At 47.4% G+C, this 25,381-nt stretch overlaps 2 protein-coding genes across 5 annotated transcripts in view; both read left to right on the forward strand.

The window, feature by feature from the left end:
- Window positions 1-735: 735 nt before the first annotated feature.
- On the forward strand, window positions 736-19,113 carry LOC135819478 (sushi, von Willebrand factor type A, EGF and pentraxin domain-containing protein 1-like). 2 transcript variants are annotated; one of them, XM_065332694.1, is made up of 5 exons: window positions 736-981; window positions 7,569-7,763; window positions 10,180-10,365; window positions 14,834-15,019; window positions 17,908-19,113. In XM_065332694.1, the coding sequence occupies exons 1-5, from the start codon at window positions 927-929 to the stop codon at window positions 18,189-18,191; spliced, it is 906 nt and encodes a 301-aa protein (XP_065188766.1). In that variant the 5' UTR covers window positions 736-926; the 3' UTR covers window positions 18,192-19,113. The 2 variants fall into 2 exon arrangements, with proteins under 2 accessions (XP_065188766.1, XP_065188767.1); XM_065332695.1 differs by lacking the exon at window positions 10,180-10,365.
- Window positions 19,114-23,135: 4,022 nt separating this feature from the next.
- LOC135819479 (complement decay-accelerating factor-like) overlaps window positions 23,136-25,381 on the forward strand; it is a 28,264-nt gene continuing 26,018 nt past the window's right edge. The window contains exon 1 of one of the 3 annotated variants that reach the window (XM_065332697.1): window positions 23,136-23,476. In XM_065332697.1, the coding sequence (XP_065188769.1) occupies window positions 23,425-23,476 (52 nt within the window). In that variant the 5' untranslated portion in view covers window positions 23,136-23,424. The remainder of the gene's footprint in view (window positions 23,477-25,381) is intronic. The other 2 variants (XM_065332698.1, XM_065332696.1) reach the window with 2 other exon arrangements.

Consider the following 25,381-nt stretch of genomic DNA (forward strand, 5'->3'; position numbering starts at 1 on the left):
AATGCTTCAGGATGAATGCCGGAATACTGTCGCTACCGAGGAGGTATTCACCTTCCTCGTGAGACTCTTTGCTCGTAAAGCTGAGCTCAGCTTTACGAGCATCGAGTCTCACGAGGAAGGTGAATACCTCCTCAACATTACTAATTTAGTGGCCTGGAATTCCCGCAAAGGATCCCGTGGTGACGGACCACAAGGTAGGGATAGCTCCACAGGTCTACTCACACAGTCGAGTCAGTCTGGCAGAGCTTTCAAGGGCCTCACGAGACGGAGTACAGGAATAGAAGATGCGTGAACGGGCCACGACACCCGGTAGAATCTACCCTGACTGAGGCCTGCTAGCTGTCTTTTTCGGTTATAGACAACAGCGTGAGACTGAGTCAGTGTGGCCCAGGTCAGGGACAGTGTCCTTGTTGGAGGTGTAGAATACAATCATGTGGAGGGTCTACTGCTGCTGAGACCAGTAGATCTACTCTGTAGCCTACGACTACGTGTAGGCACAACGTTCGGTTGTTGCCTCCGAACTCCGTGCAGTCTGCTTGTTACGCCTGGCCTGAGTACATTACTAGGTATGTCATGTAGTTCATACTCATAGCTAGCCGCGTAATGCCTATGGAGCGGACTAGCGGAAGTAGGCCGCGTCTGTCCAATGTGTTGTTTGTGGTGGGTCGAGAAACACGCCAGTTGTCAGCGACACAGGACCAATAGTCACCAACTAACTCGACCAAGACGCAAGAGAAAATGAATCCGGTTAGTCGATGTGCTTGTTCTTCTCTGCGTTGCATACGTGTACTGTATGCGGCTGAAACGTCATTGTCGTTACATTTCCAACACACCTGTCGCTTGGGAACCTCTGTGGTGTTCGTTGTCGAACGAATTCTGCTGCACCACCCGAGCAGAGCGAAGGGCGATAACGCAAGCAAGCCGCTATGCCTATGGCGTGGCGAGCAGCGGTGATTCTACTGGCTTTCCTGGCGCTGACAGGTGAGTGCATGAACGCTTCCAATAGACCAATCCCGAAAAGATTGTCTGGGTTCGTGAAAGGGGGCACGCGTGCAAGCCAGCACGTGTGAAGTGCATCGTTTTGTATTCAGTTTGTGTGTGTCAGCTCATGGCGGAGGAGAGAGAGACTTTTGCTCGCCGAGCTGAAGCTAAAGGATTTGATGGAGTCCTGCCAGCAGCTAGTCAAAGGACCTTCGGTACCTTAGGCAGACCCTGACGGAGTTTGGAGGCCAGATAGCTCTCGGTGAGGAGAGAAACATTCGCGTGGCGATCGACTCTCCGTAAAAAATGCATGCTACATAGCGCCGACATACTGCAACAGCTACGATTTCAGCTAACTTCTCGATCTGCTGCTTCACAAAGTTCAACTATTTACAAGTCCTGACTGTTGTAGTCTGAAGCTGGAGTCTCATCGCCCACCTACAGGTAGCTTTTGGAGCTGATGGATTTCCCGACTTGGACTCCTTCCGCAAACTCTCGCAACATTACTACAGTGTATGCTGTGTTTCCGCACGCTCGTGTCGACATGTCATCTATACTGTACATGTACCCGGTCGCGGAGCCGGAGCCGGAGGAGCTTGACGACCTCCGCTGACTCCAGGTTTCCGAAATACTGCCGTCGTCTTCGTTGATGTCGCTGGTGACATTCTCCCCTTGCAGGACGTGCACATAGTTGTCGTCCCGGGGGTAAAGACTATGTTGTCTTTCGAAATAGTTCATCACGCTCGCGCGAATGATGTTTCTCATCATGAACTCGTTCCGACGGTGTGACACGGCGATGGTCTTTGGCGGGGCACTGGCTTGGCGAAAACGATATCTTCTTGTGCAATATAACATTAATCGGCTGCAGATGAGTACAGTCACTTCGTGGTTGATCCTATAGAAGGGCAGCTGCCAGGAAAGAGGCAGGACTCATCGAAGACGAAGCGCTCGCAACAAACAATAGCACTCGAAATATCTCGTAAGATTTAGGGCCTATCGCTTTGAGCCACAGCGCTCACAGCCTTGCCTACTTCATCAAAGTGAGCTCTACATGTTCGTTGACCTGTTCACACTACACAGAAGAGCGAAACAAGGATTATGTCTTAGCATTTCCACTCCAACAGCAGACCATTACCAGTGCGAGAGAGAAAACTACAAAGGGCTTTGCTTTCTGTCGCATCGTCTCTTTTGCATGCAACTAACGAGAAAACCGTGTACTTACCCTCGCATGCACACGCGAACTATCGAACACGTCCTGTGCGCATGCTGATCAGGTAGTGCCATGTATGTGTACGTGTTGTACAGTGTACTCTCAGTTGACATGCCCCCTTTCGAACCCAGACAATCTTTTCGGGATTGGTCTATTAGGCCACCCTTTGTTAATTCATTGTTTAACGTCCTTTTTTTCGCGAAAAGGTACGCGGGAGGGCGGAAAAAAAACAAAAGCCCATTCCAAAAACTGGAAACCCCAATCAAACATTTTGACCAGTAAAGCATGCGATATATACAATATTTCTGGGTCTAGCGGCACTTGCAGGCATGAACAACACTCTTTGATGGTACATTGGAGCACATGCCTGATGAATCCAACAAAACAGGTACATAGCATGGAGTTAGCATGTCATGAATTCATTACATCTGGATTTTTACTAGGGCACACACCGTACAATATTTAAAAGCCAACAAAAAAAAGAAAAAGAACACAAGACAAAGGCATGCCCGGGAGGCAAGATTATAAGTTTAAGGTCATGATCGGCACACTGTGAAACTACACAATCATGTATTTACAACTTCGCATATTATTGGTACTACTACTTTCTTGTTTTTTTTTTCAGGTCGGAGGCAAAAAGGTACGCGGGCGCGGACGTTAAACAACGAAAAAAGAAAGGGTGGCCTTACCGGTAATATGGTAATAGTTTGTGACAGCAAGCCCTAAGCATTATTCAATAAAATATAATTATAGTAATTATGGAGTAGAAAGATCGACATTCGATCATGATGATTGACTCGGACTACTACTATCCACGGCTGCCAAGAAGCGGCTACTTAGGAAGATGGCGTCGGTTCGAGATGGCATGGTAACCGCGCACGTGCCGTGGTCCGTGACTTGCTCATGTATGCACGCAAATGCAAGTCGCAAACTCACAAAGATCGTCTTTGCATTTGGAGAAAATATCTTCGACTCTTGTTGGAGGTTGGCGAGGTTTGCCTAATCTTTACTTGATTGCGATGCCCGTATGTCCTCTCAATACTTTAGAACAAAGAGAGCTGATGATCGCTTCATTGCTGAGTAGAAGTAACAATCAACTCTCCTCAGGTCCTCAGCGCCAAAGGCAGCCTGAGACGACTGCAATTCCACAACGGTCACTTCACGATGATGGAAACATTATCGTGTACACACAGAATGTCTTGGACCATTCGGTCATGCCTATCGTAGCCGCTACTACGGCGCTAGTCCGCCCAGCAAGCAGATATTGACTATTACGATTCGGAAAACTGCGTGAACGAGGGCTCGCTGAGCAAATACAATTGAAGTCGTGACTCAAATAAAAAATAAATAAATAAATCAAGAATTAGGGGCTTACTCGAGAAATACAAGCTACCCCACAACATTGATACATGTAGATGGCATGAACGAAGGACAAATAGGCTAGACAAAGTGCTCCAAGGGACTGAAAACAGCAGGTCTACCAAATAAGACAGCCGCATATGCCAAAACAACGATTCCAATAGAGTAGCTAGCGACTAGTACCAGGCAGAACGAAAGCCTCCAAAGTCCACAAATACAGCCACGACCGCCACAAAAATCGCCATTGCTCTACCTCCTTGAAGGGCGAAAGTTACCAGTTATCCTATAGCGATGTCAGTTTATGCCTGTAGGAACCCCCCCACAGCCAGCACGAAATACCTTTCAAATAATTCCAGGATGCAATGGCAGCTCCAGACAAGAGGAAGGAGAACATCGTTGAAAATAACAGCAACGATGCCCAAACTCTTGGGAAACGGCTGAAGTCTTACTGAAGATGTTAACATTGAATAGCCATCGATTACCAGCGTGGTTTGGTGACTTCAGGGCTGTTTTGAGAATGAAGCGATATCTCAAATTGATGGAATTGTTACCTGTCAAATGCGTGGGCGAGCCGCCGAGCAGGCCAGCTGACTGGTTATGCATGAGCATGCATTAGGTTAGCATGGTTCACGTGCAGAAAACTATGTAGCCGCGATCCTAGTGCAGCTAACAGCCGTGTATTGCGCTCCCTCGAGCGTGAGCCGTCTTGTCCGGACAGCGTCACGGCTATCTGCCCCCGTGCAAAGCCGCGAGTCGCTGTGTTCCTAGGCGTTGGAGCACTCTGGCTTTGATTCTTTGAGCCATTCTAAATATGCTTTGCAGATCACTGGACTGGACTCCCCGGCAGAGTCATTGTGATTGTGGTTGGTTGGGCCGGTCCGCACTCTGAGCTCCGCGGTGATGAGACCTAACAAGGTCCATGCAGCTAGTTAGTGTCCGGCATGTACCTCCATACGGTACTGTGCCCCCCCCCGAAGAGCGGGGGGGGGGGGGGGGGGAGGGCAACTAACTATCCATGCTCCTCAGTGTACTTGTAGCCTAGGTCGTTCTTACCTTCATCTACTGTTCTGGACATTGAAAACCAATCGAAATCCAATGGAATCAGGGGGGGGGGGGGCTGCGAATTACTTGCTTAGCGCGTACACGCACACTGAATCATGTGCAGCAGTGCTCAAGGCTGGAGGCCGCCAGCACACTGTAACCGCTTGACTTCTCAACGGATTTCAATGACCGCAACAGCACTACACTGTCAACTGTCTGTACACGGTTGAGCCACCGTGTACATATTGGTATGCTGTGCTGGGTGAAATCCAGCCGGTGCCGTGTACATATTGGTATGCTGTGCTGGGTGAAATCCAGCCGGTGCCGTGTACATATTGGTATGCTGTGCTAGGTGAAATCCAGCCGGTGCCGTGTACATATTGGTATGCTGTGCTGGGTGAAATCCAGCCTGGACAGTGTTCGTTAGCTCCTTTCTTGTGCACTCAACACTACATGTACATGTACATGTACATGTGCAGTGCTGGCAACTGAAATCCGACCCCCTGAGCGGTGCGCTCACATCGCAAACAATGTGAACCCACCGCTCAGGGGGGTCGGATTTCAGTTGCCAGCGCTGTACATGTACAGTCATGTACATGTTGACTGTTGTAGCTATGAGTATGAGTATGAGTATGAGGAATATCCTTCTCAACCTTGGTTTTTCTAGATTCTGGAGATTCCATTATGGTTGGGTTCGTCGAATATACATGTACGGTCGAATGTCACTTATCCGACCACTTCGGGAATCAGGCATGTTGGATAACTGGATATGTTGGATAACTGATGTCATTTTTTATGTGCATATACATGTATGTATATGGCTGGATTTCACTGATTTATGTACACAATACCCAAATATACAGTGTACATGTACATGTATCATGCATATTCATGAATTGCTCCATGTACACATACATGTTAGCATACTTGACCACACCTACTTCATATTACACCGTATAGTATACAACAACAAAAAATAAGTTTTTAAAAGAATTTTACTGTTGAGAGTCATAAAATTACCACTCCCGGGCTTGTCGGATAGCCGACGTGCTCGGATAACTGGTGACCGGATAAGTGACATTCGTCTATACATGTATTTGTTCTAATACAGTACTACCATTACACTCATCACTGAATCAGCATACCGTATTATCTCTAATATAAGCACGGTCCTTTATTTTTTCAATGTACATATACATGTACCTCGGCCCCGTGCTATTAATGGAGACGTTCCTTTATTGGAGACTGTTCCATTATTATTTCAACCTCATTTCAGAGGCTTGTTGCCATGCCAAATTCATGTCAGACAAACACCAGTGTCTGCTCCAGCGCCGGGTGAGCCGGGTAATCCACCCGGTTGGGCGGCGCTTGCACCCGGTTGAAAAGATAGTACCGGGTCACCTGTGACCCGGTTGGTACTTTACACTTTCGAACTTTGAAAGGACTAACTACATGGCTTGTATGTGTCAGATACTTCTTCTTCTTTCGTAATTTTCTAATTCCTGTCCTTTCTTTTTCTAAATGCGGCTTAGCCATTCGCCTTTATATCATTGGGCCTAGTTCCCGTTTATTGTCCGAATTAAAATAAACCAACCAACCAGTTAAAGCATGTGACTCGGCTGGTGAGACAGCGCCAGGTACATGTGTACCCGGCTCCAACCCGGTTGAAATGGTTGCGCCAGGTACACGTGTACCTGGCTGTCCTACAATCCTAGAGCAGACACTGAACACATTTCAGGGTTTTTTTTCGCCGGTACAGATAATGAATTTACACAGTGTGCTTATAATGGAGACTGAGCACTGCATTTTTTGAATGCCGCCCGAGGTGTTCTATTATTGGAGACGTGCTATTATTGGAGACTGTGCTTATATTAGAGATAATACGGTAGCAGTGAGAGCAGCAAGTGTGGCAATCTACCAAAACAATGCTTCAAGAATGCTATGAAAACAGATGGCGTGCGTACCTCCCTTTTCCAGGGGGGGAGGAGGCACATATGCCCCTCCCCTCCCCCCGGAAAAGGGGGGGGGGGTGACTGAGAAACCCTGCACTGGTTTGCCTATAGTCGATGGGTGGGCCATGGCATGGGTCCAGCAAGGTGAAGCTGAGATATCGTTGTGGGTCTGGACTGGCTGCCCGAACAGCACAGCAGCTTGGTAGACCTTGACATCCGACTGCATGTCGTCCTTGACTGTAGTCCAGGTGAATTCATTCTGAGCTAGAAATATTGCACACTGTCACAGTGTACACTCCCTTGTTAGTACAAAGCACACTTTTATCTTAGGGGTTGTTTGCAGAGCTTTTTTGTTCCTGAAACGAACTGTTACGAACATCATTCATTTGGTACTCCCCCCGCCCCGCCCCCTGGACTGAGCATAGCTTGTCATGCTCGATGACGCAAATGATCGTATGCATGTACAGTGTCAGTCGACTTCCCCCCCCTCCCCCCCTCCCCCTCCCCCCCTCCCCCTCCCCCCTCCCCCCTCCCCCTCCCCCTCCCCCTCCCCCCTCCCCCTCCCCCCGACACGACTGATGTTTGTTTCAGGAGTAGGTACAGTGTTGGTCGACTTCCCCACCCACCGCACCCACTGCACCCCACCCACCCCACCCCCCACCCACCCCACCCACCCCCGACACGAATGATGTTTGTTTCAGGGGTAGCAAAAGAGCCTTTGCGACCCACTATTATGGTAGTGGCTAATAGATCTACAGTCAACTTCGCATATAACGACACTCGGCGGGGCATCGGAAAAGTGTCATTATTCACGAAGTGTCGTTATACCCGAAGTCTCATTATATGTATTATAATTGGATGGGACTTTGCTCTGGGCATGGAAATTCTGTCGTTATTCGCGAATTGTCGTTATATCCGCAGTCGTTATTGGCGAAGTTGACTGTACGCCATTATCACATGGAGCGATATTGTTCCAACTCCCCCTCTTACAGCTTGACATCTCCTGTTCTTGTTGTGACTCATAGATGGAGCATGTCTCGCTCCGGAATTGCCCGTAAGCGGGAATTATCACATTGAAGGACACGGAAAGGTTGTCTCCAAACTTCCGTACCAGCAGGGTAATGTCCTGACGTTGGTGTGCAATGCAGGATTCACCGGGAGCATAATCGCCGTGTGCCAGTCGGACGACACGTGGAGCTCTCTGTCAGCAAACTGTCAACGTACGTACACTGAGTTTGTTTGTGTTTATTCTTCAAGATTTTGAACTTCCACCGCACACAGCCACCCAAGTCCTTGGCTACACACACACACACACACACACACACACACACACACACACACACACACACACACACACACACACACACACACACACACACACACACACACACAAAAAAAACAAAAAAACAAAAATTTAAATGGGAGCTGGGCCCAATAGCGTGTAATAGAATAGAATCACGGTTCGCATGGGACTCGGCTACAGGTCGAGTTTACCGTGTCCGTAGGAACGTCATCACCCTCAAGAATCAATAACATCAGTAAAGTCTCGTATCCGTAGGAACGCCATCACCCTCAAGGATCAATAACATCAGTAATGTCGATCATGACCTGAGAAGGGGGCAAAGAAGGAGAGGAGACATACCGAGGAAAAGAGAATAAATCACAAACTGCGACATAGCCCAGGTTCTAGGAAAGCTCGGCAACTGACAGAAACCGGTCAGCAATCTTAATGGATGGCTGGGTCAAGCCCGGCTGCCCGACTGAATGGATGGCTGGGTCAAGCCCGGCAGCCAGACTGAATGGATGTCTGGGTCAAGCCCGGTTGCCAGACTGAATGGTGGATGGCTGGGTCAAGCATGGATGCCAGACTACCTGCTTCAGTACTGTACTGGTCAGCTCGACACAGCACCGGTGCACCCACTAGACTAGTGGCGTTGTGCAACTGTACTGATACTCAGTCTGTACCCCACACTTGCACACTGTCCAGGCATGCAGTGATCGTGCAGCATACCACAAGCAAGCTCGTATCGCACACAATCACTATAAAACTCCCGTAATCTGGAGGCATTTGTAAAGAAACAGCTCACCACCTATCTCGAATCAGCACAGCTTCTACCCACCAGCCAATTTGCCTATCGTAAACAACACTCCACAGAGGATGCACTTGTCCTCGCAGTCAACAGTTGGTCTCTAGCCACATCTCGACGAGAGTACACTCGAGTTGTGTTCGCAGGCATGTCGAAAGTGTTTGATTGCGTTCAGCACGAGCGTCTTCTGACTGAACTCTTCTCTGAGTCTCCATGTGACAAGCTAGAAAGCGAAACCTGGTAAGGGGTCGTCCGTAACTTTCAAAAAATTAAAAAATCCGTCCTCAAGCAAAAAGAGGGTGGGTGGTCAAGAGCGCTGACGGGATTTAATTTTTCCTTCGGGAACGGATACGATAATTTACTTTTTTTTTTAAAGTACGCAGTATATATAATAGAGAGATTGCGCACAACGAAAATTCGTTAGATTTCGACCGTCCGGGTTCGAGTAACGAAAGTTGCTCCGAAGATCCGTCCAAACGTGACCGAAACAGAGCAAATCTACGAAAATATTTTTCGTTACCTGGAGTACTAAAATACTGATATTTTACAACTCCCTGTCTTGACTCTTCGTACCCGCGCGGCTGCCGCGTCGACCCACTACGAAAACGTTCACGCGTTGTGCGCAACCTCACGGTTTACGAATATTCGTTAGCTTTTTTCGTTAAAAATCATAGTATTCGTTACCGCGCTACGAATTTTCGTTGTGCGCAACCTCTCTAATAATAATATAGTGTTCTCCTCAACCTAGCTCAGTGGCATGCATGATTCCCATCTCTCTTTGTCTTCGTGGACTCATTTCCCTTGATAGGAATGACATCCAATGCTTCCACTGTCCTAATTTTTCCCGCGGAACACGTGGATCTATGTTTCAACCAATGTAATGCCTCAGGAGTGATGTTGCGGAAATTGGTGTGTGTGTGTCTGTATGTGTGTGTACATGTGTGTGCATGCATGGATGTGTGTGTGTGTGTGTGTGTATGTGTGGGAATGTGTGTGTGTGTGTGTGTCCGTGTGTATGGATGTGTGCGTATGTATGTACGTCTGTATGTTTGTGTATGTGTGTGTACGTGTGTGTGTTTGTAAGTGTGTATATGTGTGTGTGTGGGGTGGGGGGGGGGGGGGTGGTGTATGGTGTGTGTGTGTGTGTGTGTGTGCCGTGTGTGTGTGTGTGTGTGTGTGTGTGTGTGTGTGGTGTGTGTGTGGTGTGTGTGTGGTGTGTGTGTGTGTGTGTGTGTGTGTGTGTGTGTGTGTCTCAACCGGCATGTGGCTCGCCAGCATTGACTCTCTTACCCTGACTCTGGCTCCCTGTCACAAGGGAGTGACGTGGCCCTATGGTGCAGTCATGCTATACAAGTAGTAGTAGTAGTAGTAGTAGTAGTAGTAGTAGTAGTAGTAGTAGTAGTGTGTGTGTGTGGTATGTGTGTGTATGTGTGTGTGTTTGCGTGCGTGCATGCACGTGTGTGTGTGTGTGTGTGTGTGTGTGTGTGTGTGTGTGTGTGTGTGTGTGTGTGTCTGTGTATGTGTGTCCATGACATTGAACGATTCCCAGGTATCAGTTGTCCACGCCCAAGTCACCTTGCCAATGGTGGTTACAGTCACACGGGTCTGAGGTATCAAGACACAGTAGTTTATCACTGTAATGAAGGCTATTTCATTGTGGGTCATCCACGTGGTTTTCTAACAGTACGGTGTTTGGCCAACGGGACATGGTCTCCGCCTAAACCCACATGTCAACGTAAGTCAGAGGCGGACTATCATCATTTACTGGTGGTATCAATGGATGCTCATTGGCAACAGAGTTTTCAAGTTAACATGTTGTGCGAGAGTTTTCTAAAATCAGTAGCCATGCGACAGGCTGGAAAGCAAAACATGCTAAAATTTTGTCAATTTTGAATATGACTTTGTTCCTAGAACACTGAGCGCACTACGTCATTGCTCAGCCCTTCCTCCAGCCCTTCCCCAGCCCTTCCCCAGCCCTTCCCCAGCCCTTCCTCCAGCCACGGTAATGTACCCCCTCTCATTGCCCAGCCCTTCCCCAGCCCTTCCCCAGCCCTTCCCCAGCCCTTCCTCCAGCAACGGTAATCTACCTCCCTCTTCATCGGCGACAGCGAATGTCAAAATCCCTGGAGGAACCCTAACAGCTACATCATCGGTGGCATCATCGTTAGGGACCCGGCAAATATGCCGGCACTACATCAAGCATTTTAGGGTGCAAAAACCACATCAGCATTATTGGTGATTTCGCGGAAATAATCGGCGGGACGAGGAAATTCTTTTTCAAAAAGTCTTTTTAGACGTATTTTTAGACGTATTTTTTAGATTATGGTATATAAATATAGATCTGTAGCGTACGGTATCTGACCCGCATATTCTTGATTTCCTTGGCCAGTCAGTCCACTGGCGGGGGAGTAATGTAGCGTATTTCAAATTCACGCACATGTGTTGGGGTACGAAGAAAAAACTGAATTTCAAGCTTAAATTAAAGGGGAAGTTAAGGCAAAAATTAAAATTTCACCAGTTGTAGTCTTCGGGGTGCTGAGTCGAATGGTCTTGGTCCGAGAAAGCTGAGACGCTCCCTTCCTACTTGAATCCCAATCGAACTCGCGCACTTCCACCGAAACTAGGTGACTGCGCCCTACTAGATGGGGATTTGTATGCAAAATGTCACTAAAAGCGCCATTTCGTTCTTATAAAAGCACGGATGACCGCGATTGGCCCATATGTTGTAGTCTTTTGGACGCTGAGTCGACTGGTTTTGGTCCGAAAAGGCTGCGATGCAGCGTTCCTCCTTTATTCCCAATCGAACATGGTTGAACAAGTGGTCACGTGCTCCTGGGTGCCCAAATCACCTGGTCACCACGCCAGCAGGCGACAACTTTCACACCAAGGTTCAACTCGAGTGACATGACTGCACCCAAAAAAAGTCAAACAGGCTAGTAAGTTGTACCCTGCAGGCACGGTGACCAGGTGACTGGTGTACGCAGGAGCACGTGACCGCTTGTTCAACCATGTTCGATTGGGAATATAGGAGGAACGCTGCATCGCAGCCTTTTCGGACCAAAACCAGTCGACTCAGCGTCCAAAAGACTACAACATATGGGCCAATCGCGGTCATCCGTGCTTTTATAAGAACGAAATGGCGCTTTTAGTGACATTTTGCATACAAATCCCCATCTAGTAGGGCGCAGTCACCCAGTTTCGGTGGAAGTGCGCGAGTTCGATTGGGATTCAAGTAGGAAGGGAGCGTCTCGGCTTTCTCGGACCAAGACCATTCGACTCAGCACCCCGAAGACTACAACTGGTGAAATTTTAATTTTTGCCTTAAATAACTTCCCCTTTAATGAGCATTTTCGGGAATTATCAGCTAGGGGTGTCATTGATTGGCGAATCTGGATTGAGTGCGAGCAGGCGGTGTGGTCTGAGCAACGCTGGCCCAATCGAACAAAACAAGGGTGTAGTAGGCAAAATGTACGCATATCGTTCAAAGATTCTGTGAAAGCTGTCCAAAAACGGCAAAGTCCATTTCCACTCCAGCCACTCCCGGTGTGGGGGCCGGTGTGGTCGGATTCCACTCCAAGTACACCCACTCCGGATTCGATCGGATTCGACCAAACGATCAAGCTCACTCGGAGCACACTTGCTCGGGATTCGCCCAATCGATCATGCCCTAGGCCTTTCCCAAATCGGCCATTTATTTTGGCCTATTCGGCTTTTCGATCGGCTGAAAAAATCGCCAGAATCGGCTGAAAATTTCTGTAAAAGGTAGAAATTCGGCTCTAAAGTCGCAGCCACCTTTCGCAGATAATGGCTACAGAAATTGTATTTGCATGCTATTGAGGCACTAAAACATCAATTTTCGGCGAATTCCGTGCGAAAATTGCGTATTCGGCTAAAAGATCGATGATTTCTTCCAAACCACAATTTTCGGCCAATGTTTCGGCCGGCCGGTTTGGTAAATGCCCACGGGCCGTGACGCAGGCGTGCACGAGCGGTCATGCCCAGTTGCCCACGACCCTGCAAAACATGTATACAGGTCCTCCCTCATTATAACGAGTCTGGTTAGTACATAAACCCCGTTAGTAAATAGAAATTTGAAATCCCCTGGTGAAACGTGGTCTATACAACTGTTTACAGGTCCGGTTACAACCTAATTCGTTAGTACATAAAATTCGTTATAACGACCCTTTGCCCAGGTCCCTGGAGTGCCAAACCCTCAGTATAAGATAATATTGACCATGCAGGACCAAGGCCAACGCACGTAGGATAAAGCAGAAAGACGAAACGTATTATATCTATGTATTCGTGAATATGGACGATCCTTTGCATCCAAGGAAGAGTTGGAGATTTTCAATTATCTTATAACGAGTTGAAGCATCGATAATTTATGTTGTATCGAGAGTAGCCCCGGTAAGTACGAAGTAGTGCCTATTTCACCTTTAGCTGCAAGTCCTGCTACAAGATAAGTCTCGCTATAAGATAACTTTTTCAATGGCCCAGAGATTATCTACTAACGAGGGAGGACCTGTATTCGGCGATTTCTTGGTAAAATCTCCGAATTCGGCCAAAAGATCGGCGATTTTCTGAAAAGGCTACTTTTCGGCAAATTTTTCGGCCAGCCGATTTGGGAAAGGCCTATTATCGCCATGGTTTCAGGCATAATTGGCTGTATTGTAAGAATTACGAGAAAGCATGATGGATGATTTTTCGAGCATATTTGCCCGGTGCCTAATCATCGTTGGCATCACCTATGACGTCACTGATGATATCACCTGTGACGCCATTGCCCACGTCACATGTGACGTCACTGCCCACATCACATCACCCACGACGGCACTGCCCACATCACCGCTGACATCATTGCCAACATCACCTGTTACATCATCGGTGGCATCATCGGTGCCGTCATTGCCCACATCACGGGCCACTTCAACAACGACGAACACTGGTATGTAACGACTACAGCTCATCCCCTACGGTTAATACGAGTCCGGTTAGCACCTAAACCCCGCTAGTACATAAAAAAATCTCAAGTCCCGGACGAAACGTGATCATTTCCATACAAATTTTGTCGCTTGGTATATACTTCGTTAGTACATAACATTTCCTCCGTATCCGCATACCACCTACCTCAATACTGCAGAACCAAAGCAATTGCCTCTGTACTCAATAGTACATAATTTGTTGGTCTTTTGGCCTTCCAGTGGAGGCACGGCGTGTTTCAGTTTCTTCTTGTGGGCGCAATTATCTCAGAAGTCAGCGCGCACATCACAAACCGACAAAGCTCTGTTTTATTTTTCGAGTGACTGTATACAGGAGCGGCTGGACATGTATCATGTAAACTGTAGAATCTTTGCTGACTGTGACTCTTATAACATAATTTTTATGTTATATCGAGGGAATCAAGAATATCTCGCTCCTAAGTCACGGTAGGAAGAAACACCGAGAACAGTAGAAAAAATGAAAAATTCTGGTACACAACCAAGTTAAAATACATAACATTTTGCAAGTCCCAGAGATTTTATTAACGAGGGACAACCTGTATAGATTTTTCAGTCAGTCGATTTCATCGATGTGGAAGCTGAGTCACAAAAACACTTTTCGCCCAGGTAGCGACATATTTCTGGATAGGCGTCAGTACTACGTTGGACAGATTATCTCGGCATTATCTCGGCATTGCATGATGCAAATACGTTCAGGTTATATTTTACCAGTTGCAGTATGCAATACATGTTTGCTGTGTGTGTGTGTGTGTGTGTGTGTGTGTATGTGCTGGTGTGTGCGTGTGTGTGTGTGTATGTGTGTGTGTGTGTGTGTGTATGTGGTGTGTGTGGTGTGTGTGTGGTGTGTGTGTGTGTGTGTGTCTCAACCGGCATGTGGCTCGCCAGCCAGCATTGCCTCTCTTACCCTGACTCTCGCTCCCTGTCACAAGGGAGTGACGTGGCCCTACGGGGCAGTCATGCTTTAAGAAAGTAGTAGTAGTAGTAGTAGTAGTAGTAGTAGTGTGTGTGTGTGGTATGTGTGTATGTGTGTGTGTTTGCGTGCGTGCATGCGTGCATGTGCGTGCGCATGTGTGTGTTTGTGTGTGTGTGTGTGTGTGTGTGTGTGTGTGTGTGTGTGTGTGTGTGTGTGTGTGTGTGTGTGTGTGTGTGTGTGTGTGTGTGTGAGTGTGTTTATGTGTGTCCATGACATTGAACGATTCCCAGGTATCAGTTGTCCACGCCCAAGTCACCTTGCCAATGGTGCTTACAGTTACACGGGTCTGAGATACCAAGACACAGTAGCTTATCATTGTAATGAAGGCTATTTCATGGTGGGTCATCCACGTGGTTTTCTAACAGTACGGTGTTTGGCCAACGGGACATGGTCTCCGCCTAAACCCACATGTCAACGTAAGTCAGAGGCGGACTATCATCATTTACTGGTGATATCAATGGATACTCATTGGCAACAGAGTTTTCAAGTTAACATGTTGTGCGAGAGTTTTATAAAATCAGTTTCCATGTTACAAGCTGGAAAGCAAAACCTGCTAAAATTTTGTCAATTTTGAATATGACTTTGTTCCTAGAACAGGGCACTACGTCATTGCCCAGCCCTTCCTCCAGCCCTTCCCCAGCCCTTCCCCAGCCCTTCCTCCAGCCACGGTAATGTACCTCCCTCTTCATCGGCGACAGCGAATGTCAAAATCCCTAGAGGAACCCTAACAGCTACATCATCGGTGGCATCATCGTTAGGGACCCGGGAGATGTCTGCACCAAATCAAGCATTTTAGGGTGCAAAACCACATCAGCATTATTGGTGATTTCGCGGGAATAATCGGCGGGACGAGGAAATTCTTTTTCAAAAAGTCTCTTTTTCTTCTTTTTAGACGTATTTTTTAGATTATAGTAATATCGATCTGTAGCGTACGGTATCTGACCCGCATATTCTTGATTTCCTTGGCCAGTCAGTCCACTGGCGGGGGAGTAAATTCACGCACATGTGTTGGGGTATGAAGAAAAAACTGAATTTCAAGCTTAAATTAATGAGCATTTTCGGCTAGGCCTTTCCCAAATCGGCCATTTATTTTGGCCTATTCGGCTTTTCGATCGGCTGAAAAAATCGCCAGAATCGGCTGAAAATTTCTGTAAAAAGTGGAAATTCGGCTCTAAAGTCACAGCCACCTTTCGCAGATAATGGCTACAGAAATTGTATTTGAATGCTATTGAGGCACTAAAACATCAATTTTCGGCGAATTCAGTGCGAAATTGCATATTCGACTAAAAGATTGGTGATTTCTTCAAAACCACTATTTTCAGCCAATGTTTCAGCCGGCCGATTTGGGAAATGCCCACGGGCCGTGACGCAGGCGCGCACGAGAGGTCATGCCCAGTTGCCCACGACCCTGCAAAACATGTATATTCGGCGATTTCTTGGTAAAATCTCCGAATTCGGCCAAAAGATCGGCGTTTTTCTGAAAAGGCTACTTTTCGGCGAATTTTTCGGCCAGCCGATTTGGGAAAGGCCTATTATCGGCATGGTTTCAGGCATAATCGGCTGTATTGTAAGAGTTGCGAAAAAGCATGATGGGTGATTTTTCGAGCATATTTGCCCGGTGCCTAATCATCGTTGGCATCACCTATGACGTCACTGATGATGTCACCTGTGACGCCATTGCCCACGTCACATGTGACGTCACTGCCCCCATCACCCACGACGGCACTGCCCACATCACCCACGACGGCACTGCCCACATCACCGTTGACATCATTGCCAACATCACCTGTTACATCATCGGTGGCATCATCGGTGCCGTCATTGCCCACATCACGGCCCACTTCAACAACAACGAATACTGGTATGTAACGCCTACAGCTCATCCCCTACGGTAAATACGAGTCCGGTTAGCACCTAAACCCCGCTAGTACATAAAAAAATCTCAAATCCCGGACGAAACTTGATCATTTCCATACAAATTTTGTCGCTTAGTACATACTTCGTTAGTACATAATATTTCCTCCGTATCCTCATACCACCTATCTCAATACTCAATAGTACATAATATGTTGGTCTTTTGGTCTTGCAGTGGAGGCACAGCGCGTTTCTGTTTCTTCTTGTGGGCGCAATTATCTCAGAAGTCAGAGCGCACATCACAAACCGACAAAGCTCTGTTTTATTTTTCGAGTGCCGTTGCACAGGCACGGCTGGGCATGCATCATGTAAACTGTAGAATCTTTGCTGACTGGGACCGATATAACATAATTTTTATGTTATATCGAGGGAATCAAGAATATCTCGCCCTTAAGTCACGGTAGGAAGAAACACTGAGAAAAGTAGAAAAAAGTGAAAAATTCTGGTACACAACCAAGTTAAAATACATAACATTTGCAAGTCCCAGAGATTTGAAGTCCCAGAGATTTTATTAACGAGGGACGACCTGTATAGATTTTTCAGTCAGTCGATTTCATCGATGTGGAAGCTGAGTCACAAAAACACTTTTCGCCCAGGTAGCGACATACTTCTGGATAGGCGTCAGCACTACAATTATAAGTAACTTAGTAACTTGCCTCTGGAGAATCCTTTAAAAGATAATAAAAGAGTCTGTTATTGGCTACGGCTGTCCTGTCGTGGGAATACAGGTCAATTACGATGTGAGACACACCTCCGACAGTTTGGTATTTTCACCCTGCTTCCTTACTGCTTTCCGCCGCCCCCCCCCCCCCCCCCCAACCTATCCTGGCCACCCCTTTACTCGCCTTCCAAGTCATAGATCACCCAACCAGGCAGAAACACTAGGAGAATGCGTTACTGCCATAGATGATGGCAGCGATGACAACAGCCTGGACGAAGAGACGCTGTGCAGATCGGTACAGGGAGCGACGGGCTCGCCACAGCGCACCAACCTTACAGGCCGTCTTGCTCACAATTCGGTCGACTTGAGCGTCCCAGTAAAGCTTACTATCAAGTACAACACCGATGTACGTCCGGTTGATCAGGCCATGGACTTCGCCCCAGGTAGCGACATATTTCTGGATAGGCGTCAGCACTAAGTTGGACAGATTATCTCGGCATTATCTCGGCATTGCATGATGCAAATACGTTCAGGTTATATTCTACCAGTTGCAGTATGCAATACATGTTTGCTGTGTGTGTGTGTGTATGTATGTGTGTGTGTGTGTGTGTGTGTGTGTGTGTGTGTGTGTGTGTGTGTGTGTGTGTGTGTGTGAATGTGTGCACGTGTATGTGCGTGTATGTGCGTGTGCGTGTCATGGATCCGTGCATGCATATTTTTGGGCTCCAGCGCGCGCACACACACCAGCAAGTGGATGCTCCAATAGCACTGAAGCCAGCTTATCTGTTCACACTTCAATCCTGCTGGGGCTAGTTAGCGGCATAGTGATCATGGCCGTCCCGTTGCTATGGGTGTGTCGGCAATGGAGGAAGACGGTGCGCAAGCAGCACTGTGAAGGAAGCCAAACGGAACAACAAGTCGTGCAGATGCCGACCTTGACGGACAACGAGGCATACGGCTCTGCAAACAGATCAAACGCTGAAGAAGATACGGGCTACGAGTGTGTGGCTTAGCACATTATAGGAATTATCTGATGAACCCCATCAATATGCATTGGTGATTTACAATAGCGAGAGTTCCCAGATTGCCTAGAGTGCTCAACACCACAAGGATGGAGCATTACCACAAAGGCAGAAGAGAACAGAGACAGCCGACTAGGTCATTGTTGTAACGCTGCGTTTCATGCGCATAGCAAAGCTAAGGCAATCCTCAGACAACTGATTGGTGATTCTGGTTTGGGTGAAGCTGAAGTAAAGATTTCAATTTTCACTTTCTTTTTTTCATGTGGTAGCTAAGACTGCTGCTATGGAACTGATGAGGATGCTTTGGAATTGTTGGCATGCACTTCGAAATACTGTACTTGGAAGTACATGCATTTACATTGCATTGCAGTGTTAGTGTTAGTGTCCGTGAAGCATTGCCACGTTTCTTGTGTACAAGTAGAGATCACATCATACGTAACTAGTGCTGGATGTCCGGGTCTGGCTTCCAAATGCGGACCAGGTGATACTGCTCTCAGTTGCCGCTGTGAGCAGGTTGAAGTCAAGCAATGCATTGACAGCAGCAGCAATATTCTCTTCCACACGTGTTCCTATCGGTAGTAGTCCCCATTTGCGTCCTGGCCAGGCATGTTTAGTCTTTCGTTTCTTGGTGCTGACCACTTTAATGCACTGTTCGCTATCACACAATTTCAGCGTGCCTGAGGGCATGTTCGATTGGTAAGGATCGGGATCGGGATCCAGATCTCAGATCCCTCGGATCCTTCAGATTCAACTGAACACTTTATTTTGGACCTTGACTGTTGCCATGTTGAAAATGGCTCTCACAAGGCACCCAAAAGGGTGAACGTCGTACTCATCCCGTGCGTCGTACAAAAAGTCAACAAGCTCTATCTCCATCCACGTGTGCGTACCACAATGTGTACAAAAATGATTTTTACCCTCCATATACGCACAAAGATCACATTTGGATCCGTTGGATCCGGTCAACCCTGCTCCCCGAGGAGGGTTGACCGGATCCAAATCCGAAGGATCCGGATCCGGATCCGACCAATCGAAAGGGTGCGAATCCAGTGGATCCGGTGGATCGGGATCCCGATCCTACCAATCGAACATGCCCTGACTTGCTTTTGCCGGCAGCTGCAAGTTGACAGGAAAAAAAGCCACCGACCTGCTGGGTACACATGTACATGTATAGTGTACACAAGTACAGAAATGGAATTGGGCAGGAGTAATGATGCTTCCTGCATGCACCTTCACACATAGTACGTGGTGTAGCATTGTATTTTTATAACTGCTCCTTTGCTAGTTTGCACACCATTCATTGCATGCCTGATCAGGGCCACTATTGATTTGCCAAGCCGTGAGAGTGTGTGCAAAGCTCCCTGTGTTGTTCGCAGTCTGAGCGCTCTGACTTTGACAGTGCTTTTGAGCCGCTTGATAAAATGCTTTGCCGTTCAGTAACTCTGAGCTCCGTTGCCGATATCTAACAAGATCGAATCGGCTAGCTGTTCAGAGATGGAGAATTCACCGTACATGTATTTATGAAAACTAGTCTCATACTGATTTGGAAAGAACAGGTCTGCTCAACAACACCTCCCGAACGAATAAGTACTACAGATGTACAGCTGTACTGCAATGCACTGCCGGTAGTATGTACGAGTGCATACTGCACATCTCGCCCACTGCCGCTGGCTTGCTAGAGCATTGTTTCTAGAGCCTGGAATAAGCTGCCAGAAGAAATCCGCTGTCTGACATCCGCTAGCCGATTTACTGTTGCTGTGCATAGACACTATATCTGCACCACAAGTATTCTGTCACGGCAAGGTACATGTATAGCGAATTTTTGCAAGTAGCTTCTGCTGTTCCTGTTTGCATTACTTCAAACCCCCGAAGTATTTTTCTATTTTTTCACCTTGTCATGTCCTTTCCTCCCTCTCTCATAACAACCACCTTCACTTCCTTTCCCTCCCCAGGAGACTCCCTTTGATAGGCATCCGTTTGCCTCTGGAGAATCCTTGAAAAGATAATAATAGAGTCTCTTATTGGCTACGGCTGTCCTGTCGTGGGAATACAGGTCAATTACGATGTGAGACACACCTCCGACAGTTTGGTATTTTCACCCTGCTTCCTTACTGCTATCCGCCCCTTTACTCGCCTTCCAAGTCATAATTATGTGAGTTGGGTGGTGTACTGCTGTAGTTCGACCGATTTGTCCAGTACAGAACACAGCTGCTCAGTGACACCCACAGGAAGCCACAAAGCAGGATAGCTCAGGACCCAGAAAAGCTCACCCCCGGGATGTGATAATTATAGGAACTGGTGAGAGAGCTAGCTGAACCGACTATAGCTGGGCACCACCAGCGGCTGTACGGTCGTACAGTTCCGTGTAGATTGTGCACGTATGTCACCGACTCATAGAATACCCGTTTTGATCAATAGAATAGGCACTCAATCCGACCATGGTATATCAGGACCGGCAGACGCAGTTTGTGATTGGTTCGGCCATACCCTACCCTTTCATACGTTGTGCGTGGTATCAAGGGTATACACATGACCTCCTTATAAACATATGTTGGTAGCCTAACAGTTGGTCCGGCCATGGCCTGATCAACCGGATGTACATCGGTGTTGTACTTGATAGTAATCTTCACTGGGACGCTCAAGTCGACCGAATTGTCAGCAAGACGGCCTGTAAGATTGGTGCGCTGTGGCGAGCCCGTCGCTCCCTGTCCCGATCTGCACAGCGTCTCTTCGTCCAGGCTGTTGTCATCCCTGCCATCGTCTATGGCAGTAACGCCTTCTTCTAGTGTTTCTGCCTCAGGTTGGGTGATTTAGGTCCACTTATAAACACCATGAAGACACGATACAAGAGAGTTATGTTCATAAAGCCCCGTGGTCAGCAAGACACCCACCATCCAGTACAGTGTGGTCACTGGTCAGGACGTTCTTATTTGTACATTGTGTGAAGTACTACCTTGGAGTTCACGGGGATGACAAGACAACATGTCTTGGGATGTACATGTCGATCACCTCGCACAGTAAGCCCGACCAGTAATTGCTAAGTTATGGCCGCATGGACATGGCTTGACAGTGAATGTTCACCTTACTTGGTACATTCGTCATTGGCATGATTCAGTCCACACTCTGCTATGCTAGCAATGCCTTCTACCCAGGTCCTTCTCAGCATGCACTCAGTCGTCTGGAGCGTATGGCCAACGCAGGGGTCCGGTCTATTTTGCTGGCACCAAGCACCTACCGCTCCTTTGCTTGCACAGACACGCATCCTTCCTCTTGTCCACATATAATTATAGGCTAAACCTATTAGTATTCGTCCATCGCTGTATCCAGTCTGCTACAAGTCCCCTTTTTGACAATTTCTTTATTCTAATTAATGCTGCATGCCTGCCTCACCGCCGCATAACTCGTGGTCATTCCTTCCATCTCCTGCAAATACCCTTCCTAAGAGGCCCTTATAGCCGATCGTCAATCCAGTTTGTGGGAAGCGTATTGTGGAAAAGTCTCTCGGCCGAACTTCGATTCATTGGAGAGAAGAAGCGGTTGCGTGATGCATTGCGCTCGCAAGACCTCCTTATTCTCCCAGTTGCTTAAACCGCTTTTTTGTACTGTGTCAAAGATCTGGATCTTACTCCTGCTTCTGAATCTATACTACATTATCCTCTCCATTCTATCTCCCTTCCGTGCCTGTTTTTTCTCCCCTCCCCATTCTCGTTCTGCCCTCTCCTCTTCAAAGTCGTCTCCTGGAGAGAAGGCACCATTGCCTGTTCGGTTGAACGACTATAAAGAGCACAACAACAACAAGAAACAAACAATAACCTCGTACTTGGTCAGTATAGGAAAAAACCTCGTAAAAGACCTCCGCTTCGCCTCGGTCTTTTACTCGGCTTTTATTTTCTATATTGACCTCGTCACGTGACTCAGTCAATACTACAATGTAGATACGTACATAACCCCGACCGTGGGGTGTACTCTTGCATAATAGGGACTCATCAATAGGGAGTCGTCAAAAGACAAAACACTGGTACAGGACTGTTGTTGTTGTTGCTGAAATTTTATTTTGTATCGCAGACCAAACGGGCAATGGTGCCCAATAATTATTATGATGGCATGATTGATGGCGATAAAGTAACGGCCAAACTGACGACTCCCCGCTGAGTTCACTAAACAAAAAGTGGTGATCATGGTGATACCGTTAAGATGACGACGATACATGTGCGCTCCGTTTCCACCACCACGCACTTTTCTTTTTTTTCTTTAAAAAAATGTAAAGCCTCTTTTACTCGGGAGAATGAAGTAAGTAATTTTTTAGTTGGTTGGTTGGTTGGTTGGTTGGTTGGATTTATTTAAAGTCGTGCAACAAACAGGCATATCTGCCTCCTTATATGAAGACGCCTTCTGGCAGTAGAAGTCAACCATGAGCCTCTTTTACCATGTTTACGGGCGAACAAACTACGTGCCATGGAGAACCTCTCAGGCTCTCTACTGACTGTATCTGTGTACGTAGATCTACTGTACGTCACGTGTACGTTTGTGCCTGGCAGAGCTTTCCTCACGATCACAGCTGACACAAGACGACGGAGTCCAGGAAGTCGTGAAAAGCCACGACACCCTGCTACTTGCTAGCTAGCTGTGGACTAGTGAGTAGTGTGTAGACACCAGCGTGAGTCAGTGTGGCCCAGGCCAGGGACATGGTTCTTTAGTTAGTTGTATCGTTCGAGGTGCAGAATACTGCTGTGTCGTGGCTTTTCACGACTTCCTGGACTGATGTGATCACTGATGAGTCTGTTCTGTAGATCTACTGTGTAGGTCATTCACAACGTTGTTGCCTCCAAACTCCGTGCCACGAATTTGCAGTCTGCTTGTTAGTGTTACGCCTGCGTGACTAGACTGAACTAGTTCATCATGACTATCATCATGATCATACTTCATAGCTAGGGGAGCGGACTAGCGGAAGAAGGCCGCGTCTGTCCAATGTGTTGTTTTGTGTGTCGAGGAAACAAGCCAGTTGTCACCAACACACGGCTAACAATCGCCAACAAACTCGACCAAGCGAAAATGAATCCGGTTAGTCGATGTGCTTTTTCTTCTCCGCGCTGCATACTCGTACTGTATGCGGCTGCAACATCATCGTCGTTACATTTCCAGCACACCTGTCGCTTAGGAAACTCTGTGGTGTTCGTTGTCGAACGCGGAGCAGGGCGAAGCGCGATAACGCAAGCAAGCCGCTATGGCGGGGCGAGCGGCGGTGATTCTACTTGCTTTCCTGGCCGCGCTGACAGGTGAGTGCATGAAAGTTTCCGATTACCGCCGGTAATAGTTTGTGACAGCAAGCCCCAAGCATATTCAATAAAATAATTATAATAATTATAATAATTATGGGGTAGAAAGATCGACACTCGATCATGAAGATTAGTACTATTGCGCTCCCTGAGTCCCTCTAGCGTGAGCCGTGTTATCCGGATAGCATCAAGGCTATCTGTCCTCGTGCAAAGCCGCGAGTCGCTGTGTTCCTAGGCGTTGGAGCACTCTGGCTTTGATTCTTTGAGCCGTTCTGAAAATGCTTTGTTGCTCACTGGACCGGTCTCCTCAGAGTCATTGTCATTGCGGTTGGTTGGGGCAGTCACCCTGGTCACCCTGGTCACCCTGATCTCTGCTGCTATTACTAGGGTGTTCGGTGCCTCGAACCCAGGCGCATTTTGAGTGGAAACAGTTTTGTACGGGGTCCGTGGCACAATCGTACATCACTGTGCTTCTTGCCTTAAGGCCTTGGCAAGGTAAAATTTTAGCAGCTCAGGACGAGTTTGTTTCTTTGTTCGAAAGAGGAGATGTCTATGCTGTTGAGACCATAAGTCCCGTTTCCACACGACGAATTTTAGCAATGTTACGCCCTGCGCAACTTCAGGGTATCGATTTCGGCCTGTTCTGGGCCGGTCGCAACGCCGGCGACTATTCCATCGTCTTCAGCGTCGAAAAACTACGCAGTGTGTGAAATTTGGAGGCTGTACGATGCTGTCTTCTTGTTCTATGAGCGATCGATTTGCGCCAGGATACCAAATGTACGGAGTACATGTACATGGAGTTGATGGACTTGGCTGTAGTGCTGTTTATTTGTAGTTTCGCTGAGCTACCACATCAGATAAACCTCTAGTCGCTGTATCTGGAGAGTGGAGAAAGCCATTGTGCAGACAAATTGGTCAAGAACAGATTTCCTGCCAATACTGCGTTCAATATGCAGCTGAAAATCTGCACAGAATTGACACTCTGAGGATTTGCAAAATTGCAGCGCGCTAACGCAGTGCAGCTATGCAATGCCGTATGCACCGTGTCTGGAGTACATTGTCATCCACATACTGCGGCATGGGCAATGTAGGGCCAGTGTATTTGTCGACTTTATAATTTACATCCAAATTACGCTTGCACAATCATCCGATAAATGATCTATCTGTTGATTGTGCAAATCGTATGAATGAATTACATGTGACGTGCGACACCAATTGCCCCGAAGTGCTGCATGCGCCGTATATGACTGGGAACAAGTTGTCCTTCTAAAGCTGATGATTAGCAGGACTGGTGCTGCCTTGGCCTGGCTGAAGCTTACATTGTGTTGCAATGGTGCAGCATACCTGTTAATTGGCTGCATGCATCCGGTCCCGCGGCGCAACATGCCCGGGTGCGGGTGCCGTCTCGGCTGAGTGCGTGTTATTTTCTTGGATGCTTCATCTACATGGGGTAGATAACTGTAATCTCCTCCTGGTGATGTGTCTTTGTAGTACCCGTATTCCAATTAGCTTCAGCCTGTGAAGGGTTACATCTTTCGCATCTACATGTATTTCGACTAATTTGTACACGTTGCTATGGTGGTTGCTATGGGCGTAATTTGAATTTGGCTCGATGGAATACCAAAAAAATTGGTCAAGTGATGGAAGCTCTCTATTGGCTATCATCTGTGAAAATTTGAAAGACCCTGAACGAAATTGATTTTCACCTTGTTCTAGTTGGTTTTGAATTTCCCGGTTTTGTGCCACTGGCCTGCATTAGAACTGTTCCAGCAAAAGTGCCAACAAGCGCACTTCGAACGATCATAACTCTTGAACGTCTGGTCGGATTTAGACAAACCTTATATATTTCCCGGCTAGTTTATCCTACTCTTTCCAATGAGACTAAAATCGAGGAGATCGGAGCAA

This window comes from Sycon ciliatum, chromosome 6 (genome assembly GCF_964019385.1).
Source record: "Sycon ciliatum chromosome 6, ocSycCili1.1, whole genome shotgun sequence".
NCBI lineage: Eukaryota > Metazoa > Porifera > Calcarea > Leucosolenida > Sycettidae > Sycon > Sycon ciliatum.

Coding starts and splice junctions, on each gene's coding strand:
- LOC135819478 (XM_065332694.1), top strand. CDS start 927: ATGCCTATGGCGTGGCGAGCAGCGGTGATTCTACTGGCTTTCCTGGCG. Junction 982..7,568: donor GGCTTTCCTGGCGCTGACAG/GTGAGTGCATGA, acceptor TGTGACTCATAG/ATGGAGCATGTCTCGCTCCG. Junction 10,366..14,833: donor GCCTAAACCCACATGTCAAC/GTAAGTCAGAGG, acceptor AACGATTCCCAG/GTATCAGTTGTCCACGCCCA.